The 7,430-nt window shown below is 48.2% G+C and overlaps 1 protein-coding gene across 1 annotated transcript; it reads right to left on the bottom strand.

Moving 5' to 3' along the window:
- Positions 1-1,484: 1,484 nt before the first annotated feature.
- Positions 1,485-4,310, bottom strand: IL1F10 (interleukin 1 family member 10). The gene is given in 4 exon segments (XM_060117661.1): positions 1,485-1,697; positions 1,995-2,118; positions 2,366-2,455; positions 4,279-4,310. Coding segments are annotated over 4 exon segments (459 nt in total).
- Positions 4,311-7,430: the final 3,120 nt, after the last annotated feature.

Raw genomic sequence — 7,430 nt, 5'->3', positions numbered from 1 at the left:
CCATTGAATACCTACCGCCCTCACCCTCACACTCTCTCATGTAAATTGCCCTTGTTTGTTTTCTTGTTTGTGAATTTGCTTGTTTAGTGTTTCTTCCATTCAATTATCAGCTCCAAGGAAGCTTAGTTTTGTTGCTCCTAGAATAAGAGTGGAATAAAAATTTGTGGAACGATATTGGTGTCAAATGGACCAGATGTACATGTACAGACTATGTGACCTTCAGCAAGTTAAGTATGTCACTTCTTTTAGTCTAGTCTCTTTACCTGTCAAATGCAGGTAAGAATACTTGCCTTGCAGGGTCACTGTGAGGATGAAGATACACTGTTCTTAAATGTCCTGGCCCACAGTACATGTTGGACAGATGCTGAGTGGTTGTACAAGAGGAAGAGAACCAGCAGTCCACCCCTCTGAGCCCTGATACCACGGGCTCTCTGCTCTAGCTTGTTTGACTATGGATCCTCTACGAAATGGAGAGGGATTTGGGGGTCTGAGGATGAGTGTCAGTTTTAACTACAAACTCTCAGTTGAGGTCCAGCCCTATATTCCCAGCTGTAAACAGTCAACTCAACTCATCAGTTCCACAGTAACCTTAAACTCAGTACGTCCAGTCCAAGCTCACTGCCTTTCCGCCACTGTCCCTCCTTGGTCCTCACACATCAACACTAGCAGGCAACTAATGGTACCGGTCAGTCGGTTGGATGACTGATTCACTGTGAAGCATCTGATAGAAAAATCGTGACCTGAACTAAAACTGAAATTGTAAGCAGCCCAAGACACTGTCCATGGACAGAGGAGGAGAGCTGGGTTCTGCCTGGAGTTTCTCGGTTGTTTCTAGAAGCTCTGGAGCAGAGGGACCAGAGGAGAAGCCATGGCCAGGCTTCCAAGAAGGACTCACCAAATTATCCAGTCCCTTTGCATTGAATACTGCACACAGAGGCCCACTCACTCCCTGTGTTAGTTTCCTACAGCTGCTGTAACAAGTCACCACAAAGGCAATGGCTTAGAACAACATACATTTATTATTTTACAGTTCTGGAGGTCAGAAGTCTGAAACGGTTTTCACTGGGCTCAAGTCAAGTTGTTGGCATGGCTGTGCTCCTTCTAGAGGCTCTACAGGAGAACCCATTCCCTGCCCTTTTCCAGCTTCTAGGGACCACCTGCATTCCTTGGCTCACAGCCCCTTCCTCCATCTTCAGAGTTAGCGGTATAGCATCTTCCAGTCTCCCTCTGACTCTCACCCTCCCGCCTCCCTCATAGGAGGACCCTGGTGTTTGATTACCTTGGGCCCACTGGGATACTACAGGATAGATGAGCCTTAATCCCATTTGCGAAGTCCCTTCTGCCATGTAAGGTAGCATATTCACAGGTTCTGGCGATCAGGATGTGGACCTCTTTGGGGGGTGCCATTATTCTGCCTCCCACAGACCCTGAGCAGAATGAGCTTGGTTTGGGGGCGCCAGGCCGGAACCCAGCTTCCCGCCGCTCTACCGACCCTGTTCAAAGTAGAGCTCAGTGCAGGCTGAGGGCTCACTCTCCTTGATGAGTCGTACGAGCTCTTGGGGCTCAGCCGAGCCACAGAGAATCCAGCCAGGTCAGGCAGCAGCCTCCAGCCTGAAGGCGGGGTCCGAGCGTCTCTGGAAGAAGGTGAAGCAGGTGGCCTGGTCACCGCCCTTGTACAGATCCTCGATGCTCACTTCCTGTGAGGGCAAGGCAGCGGCTGCTGGATAAGACTGCTGATTGCATGTCAGCCCTCGAGGCTTCTGGGGCTTGGCCAACAAGGGACCTGAGAGGGTGGCTCTTTCCCCAGGGAATTGCCCTCTGAAGGTTCTGGAGGCAAGGGTCTGGGTGCTGGGTGCAGGGAAAGATGGTGGAAACCTGAACAGGAGGGATGTGCGGACCTGGCCAGAATCCACAGAGGAGCACAGAGATACCAGAGCACCCTGGAGGCCAGGCCAGCTGTGCAGGGGCCCCCAGAACAGGGTGCGGTCTCTCACCTCCAGCTGCAGGGAAGGCCCCTCCCCTGTCTCCACACATGCCAGGCAACGACTGCCTCCCTGGATCCCTAGGAAGATGGGGAAACTGGTTTGGCCCAGGCCTCTGTTGGGGAGAATGCAGATCATCCCTGGGGTGGGGGTGGGGGGCAGGAGAAAAGAGCCAGGAGATGAGGGGACCCCAGATTGCAAGCTCTTGAGCAAGCTAAGGCTCGAACAGTAAGGAGCTGGGCCAGGGCACAGCTGGCCTGACCCCTACATGCACACTGCAGGGTGAGCTGGGACTCCTACAGGGGTCCTGACCCTTCAGTAGGAAAGGGAGAGCTTGGGGTAGACGGAGCTTGGGTGAGTCCCAGGGCATCGAGGATCCAGATGTTCCTGCACGGCAGTTGTCTGCGGCGAGATGTCCCACCAGGAAGTGGCAGTCTCTCGTGTACAGAGCGTTCTGACCTGCATCCTTAATTCTGAAACAGGAGGCAGTGCTGATGGCCCGCCCCCTTCAGGCACCACTGAGCCCCACGACCCTCCCACCCCACACTCTGAAGGACAGCATGGAGCACTAGGGCCCCTTCTCCTTCTTCAGGAGAGAAATAGGGGTGCTACTCCACCCAAGAGCATGTCAAGACCAGGTCAGCCTTAGGTGAAGGAAGTCCTCCCAGGGCTCGTGACTTTTTCAGAGACCGCACCTCTGTCTCTACCAAGCTTGGCCCCTGTCAGGCCCTCAGGGTGGTGACGGGAGCCTGCGTCTTCCCACTGAAGGGTAGAGAGTTTTCCTGATGCTCCAGCCCTTTTCCGTGCCTCCCCTGAGAAATTTCCTGACGAGTCTCCGATGTCTCTGGGTGAGACTTATCCCAGATTTTCTGGGCTCACCCAATGTTTCATATGTTTATTCTCTTCAGTAAAGGGATTAATTGAGTATACAATAATGTGTGGTTTGTTTTTCAGATATTTTAAAGGCTCTTTATAGAAGAAAATCCACAAATGAGGGGGAAGAAAAGTCCGATGTGATGGTAAACATGCCAGCCTGGCCACCCTGCTCCGGTGAGTGTGTAAGGGGTGGGCTGGGCTGGGCTGGGCTATGGATGCCAAATACAGGTGGTCAGCAGGGAGTTGGCACTGGGATTGCCTGTGGTTCTGACGATCGGCCTGGGAGGGTAAACGCATGCCAGGGAGGCTGAGAAGGAACCGTGGTGAGTCTGTGCAGCATCAAAGCCAGGCCCATGCTATTAGCCCATGGCTGGTTGGTTTCAGACATGGTCATCAGCTGCTCTCAGGCCTGGGGAGCCATCCTTATATTCAAGAGCAGAACCTCCTGGCCAACACCACACTTCCAGGAGATTCTTCTCTCTCAGTAACAGCTAATTATAATACCCTTAGCTAATGACTGTCTGTGTTTAAAGGAGGTTCCCCTGTACAATAAAAATGAAGATCTGAAAAGAGCCTGGGTTTGCCAGCTGGCCTTCTCCCTCCAACCTGGACAACCAAGAACTGTGGATAACTTAGCTGCCCGCAATATTCTGTTCAGAGACCAGAACCCAGGCTACATACCCCAGAGAGTTGACATCTGTTTTGTCATCTGCGTGGTCCATACACTTGTGTCTTGTCTTCCCAGCTACGTTTTACCTTCCCAGAGGCCCTGACCGACCCCCCCACCATGTCTAGGATAGGATGGGCCCATGGAGAAGCTGAGGAAATGCATCCCAGGAGTCAATCCTGTTTTATTTTTATCATGCCTTAACTCATTGCTCGAAGAGCTTGAGATAATTTACAACAAAAATCACAGACAATAAAGTGGTAAAGTAAAAGTAAAGACTCAAACGTCAAGTGAGATAAAATGCAGGTAAGAGTTGGAAGCTCAGACTGGGAATAGAGGCCACAGAGGCTAACATACAAAGATGCTGTCACTGAGATTCAAAATTATCTCTGAGCTTTTAGAGAATGGAGGCCGGAGCAGCACAGAGAACCTGGAGTCTGAGTCTTGGTGCTGTGTGACATTAGGTACTTTATAACCTCTTTGAGCCTCAGTTTCCAGATCTATAAAATGGGCTTAGTAATGCCCCTTTGTAGATTTCTCAGGATGGAGGCAGGGCAGTAGAATGGCTGGCATCTTGCAGAAGTTCAGGAAAGAAAGCTCTTGTGATTATGATGATGATTAAGCTTAATTGTGGGGCACTTGAGATTTCTGGGGTGAGAAGGAGACTCATCCCTCTGATGCAACTCTCTTTCCTCTTCCTCTGTCATCTCCAAACCCCCTGATTAGGAAAAGGAAGACTCCAGGAAGACTTACATGTAGTATCTTGCCATGGGGAGGGAGCACATTCCTGCAATCGGGGTGACTGGTCCTTGCTGAGAGGGAAGGTAAAAAAGGGCTGTCAGAGGATGAATGCATAAGGAAGATGTGGCATATATACACGATGGAATATTACTCAGCCATAAAAAAGAATGAAATAATGCCATTTGCAGCAACATGGATGGACCCAGAGATTATACTAAGTGAAATAAGCCAGACAGAGAAAGACAGATATCATATAATATCACTTATATGTGGAATCTTAAAAAATGTTAAAAATGAACTTATTTACAAAACAGAAATAGACTCACAAACATGGAAAACAAACTTATGGTTACCAAAGGGGAAAGGAGGGGCATAAATTAGGAGTTTGGGATTAAGATATACACACTAATATATATAAAACAGATGGATAACCAACAAGGACCTACTGTATAGGACAGGGAACTGTACTCAATATCTTGTAATAACCTCTAATGGAAAAGAATCTAAAAAAGAATCACTTTGTTGTACACCTGAAACTAACACAACGTTGTGTTAAAAATTTCAATGAAATTAAAAAAAAAAAAAAGAATGGCTGTAATTTAAAAAAAAGGGGGGTGCTGTCAGAGAAAGAAGAGGGTGGAGCTAGGGAGCAGATATCCCAAGGAGCCAAATCATCCAACCACAGGGCAGAAAGTTCTCACTAGGTGCTTATCTATAAGAGCCCTACCAGAATCCACCAAGGGCTCCTCAGCCCAGCAAGCTCCAGGCAGCTCTGAATCTCCCTCATTTGGGGCCATCCGAGTCGATCTGGCAGGGGAGTGAGCTTGACTGTGCACTGGTGCCGCCGGTTCTGGGAAACAGGATGACAGGTTTCCCAAAGAGTTCAGCCAGGAGCCCTTCCTGGGGCTCAGACTGGGGTGGGGTGTGCTCTAGCCTCACAGTTTAAGGATGAACCTGACTGAAACCCTGTCCCACTCCCAGCCTGGCCTTAGAGTCACCACCTCCCCCTGCCTCCTCTGGACAGCTAAGAGGAATCTCCCACCTGCAGCCAGTTAGGGAGTGTCATTCTGGGGACTGGATCGCTTTGCCAAGACTGTGATCTGTGAGAGACCATGCACACTCCCCTGTTATGTTCCAGATGGAAAACAGCACAGGCTTGAGATACACAGACTTGTGTTTTTGAAGAGGAATGATCTAAAAACTGAAGCCAGTGTTCCTGTACAGACCCTAAACCACAGAGCTTCACATGGCTCCACTCCTTCCAGTTGGATCATCCGTCCCTAGAGCATTTCCCTGAAATGACCACCTTCAGAAAGGCCATTCCAGAATCCAGCATGGAAAGAAATCCAGAGCCAATCAGGGCATGAGGGTGGGAGGACTTAAAGTCTTAAAGCATTCGACGTGCTTTGTAATTTCATCTGTTGCCCTTATTCTATGGGAAAATAAGGAATTGCCCAAATGTTTAATAATAAAGATGTTCATGGCATCATTTTTTATAATAACAAGAAGCTGAAAATAATCTACCTGCCCAATAATAGGTGATTGGTTAAAAAAATTATGGTAAATAAGAAAGTATGTGTACATTAAAGACGATATAGAAAAACATTTTATGATATAAAAATGGTCAAAATACATTAAGTGAAAAGCACAGGTTATAAATAATGTGTGCATTATGATTCCATTTAAATCTGCCCACATACATAGAAACAAAGATGTTCGATATTTTACAGCATTTATCTATGGCTGACAAGATTATGGGTGATTTTTATTTATTTACTTTAACATTTCAACATTTTTCCTTATATGAAAATAAATTTCCTTTGTAGTATATGGTAAGTTTTAATTTTTTTTTAATGAAGGGTTCGATTACAGTCGTTGGCTTTTCAAAATGTGCCTGCCCATCGAATCACCTGGGGGACTCTTGAGAAGTACTATTCCCTGGGCTGAAGGTTCTTGAATGACTCAGTGATCAACTGGTCTTGGGAACTTACACACTAGCTCAGTTCTTCTCACTCTCTAATAAACGTGTAAATCACCTGCAGCTCTTGTTAAAATACAGATTCTGATTCCCTAGGTCTGGGGTGGGACCTAAGACTGCGTTTCAAACATGCAACCAAATGACATTAATGTTGCTGGTCCCTGGACCACACTTTTAGTATCAAAGGACCAGATGATCCCCCAGTCCGATAGGTCGACAGCAGCATGGCTTCCATGCAAGCCCATGTGAGTGAGATGCTGTGCTCTCCCTTGGCCAAGCTACTGGGGCTTCTTTGGCAGAAATATGGCCAGCCTAGCAGCCGTGCCAAGGGCTGGCCGGGGCAGACGAAGTGGAAGGTCCCTCTGTAAAGCTGGATAGGCAAGCTGATGACTCCCACTCTTGGTCTGTGTCAGCTCAAAGAGCCGACAGAAATTCAGGACTGGTCATGTCCAGCTGGATTGCTGGGGTCCTCTTGTCTTGGTCCAGCCCCAAATTCCAGTGTCTCTCCTACAGACTGCCATATCAGGAACCTCTGCCTGGGGTTCTGGTATAGACTGTGATGAAGTGAGGATTGTGTAGGAGTGAGAAACTGACTTCTAGTCCATCAGAGAGCCTGGGCTCCTGGTTTTGAGAGTTTGCCATGATCCTTCCCAGTGCACCACAAACTCCATTCCCCAAGCTTTCCCTTCCCTATTGTCCCCAAGTGACCTTTCACTGGACTTTGGTCTATACCCCTCTCTGGACCCCATCCTTAGCTGTCTCAGACCTCATCAATCCACCTATCCTGGATCAAATACCACCACCAAATAGCCCTGGGCTTCCCCATGCTCTTTTGCACATCACACCTGTTCTAGCCTCTCCTTCATCCTCCTACACACTATCTCCATGGAATATGTTCTCTCCAAGACAAATAATAACTTCTGTGGAGCCAAATCCAAAGATATTTTCTTTTTTTATGATTCCTCTGATCTTTGGCCATTGTCCCCCTGGGAGCCCTTGACATTGATTCACACCTCTCCTTCTCAGATGCATTGTAGACTCACCCTTTGTTTGGGGGTCACCCCTAAACCTGGAAGTCACTGGCCAAGGTCCTAAGCTCTTCTCTTTCATATCCCATGAAACTGCCATCCATGCATTTCCACAGCTGCATGATCATCTTTCTCTAACGCCTTCCAGGTCCAGACTA

This window comes from Mesoplodon densirostris, chromosome 14 (genome assembly GCF_025265405.1).
Source record: "Mesoplodon densirostris isolate mMesDen1 chromosome 14, mMesDen1 primary haplotype, whole genome shotgun sequence".
Lineage (NCBI taxonomy): Eukaryota > Metazoa > Chordata > Mammalia > Artiodactyla > Ziphiidae > Mesoplodon > Mesoplodon densirostris.
The sequence above is the reverse complement of the archived record's forward strand: the minus strand, read 5'-3'. Positions and strand labels throughout refer to the sequence as shown.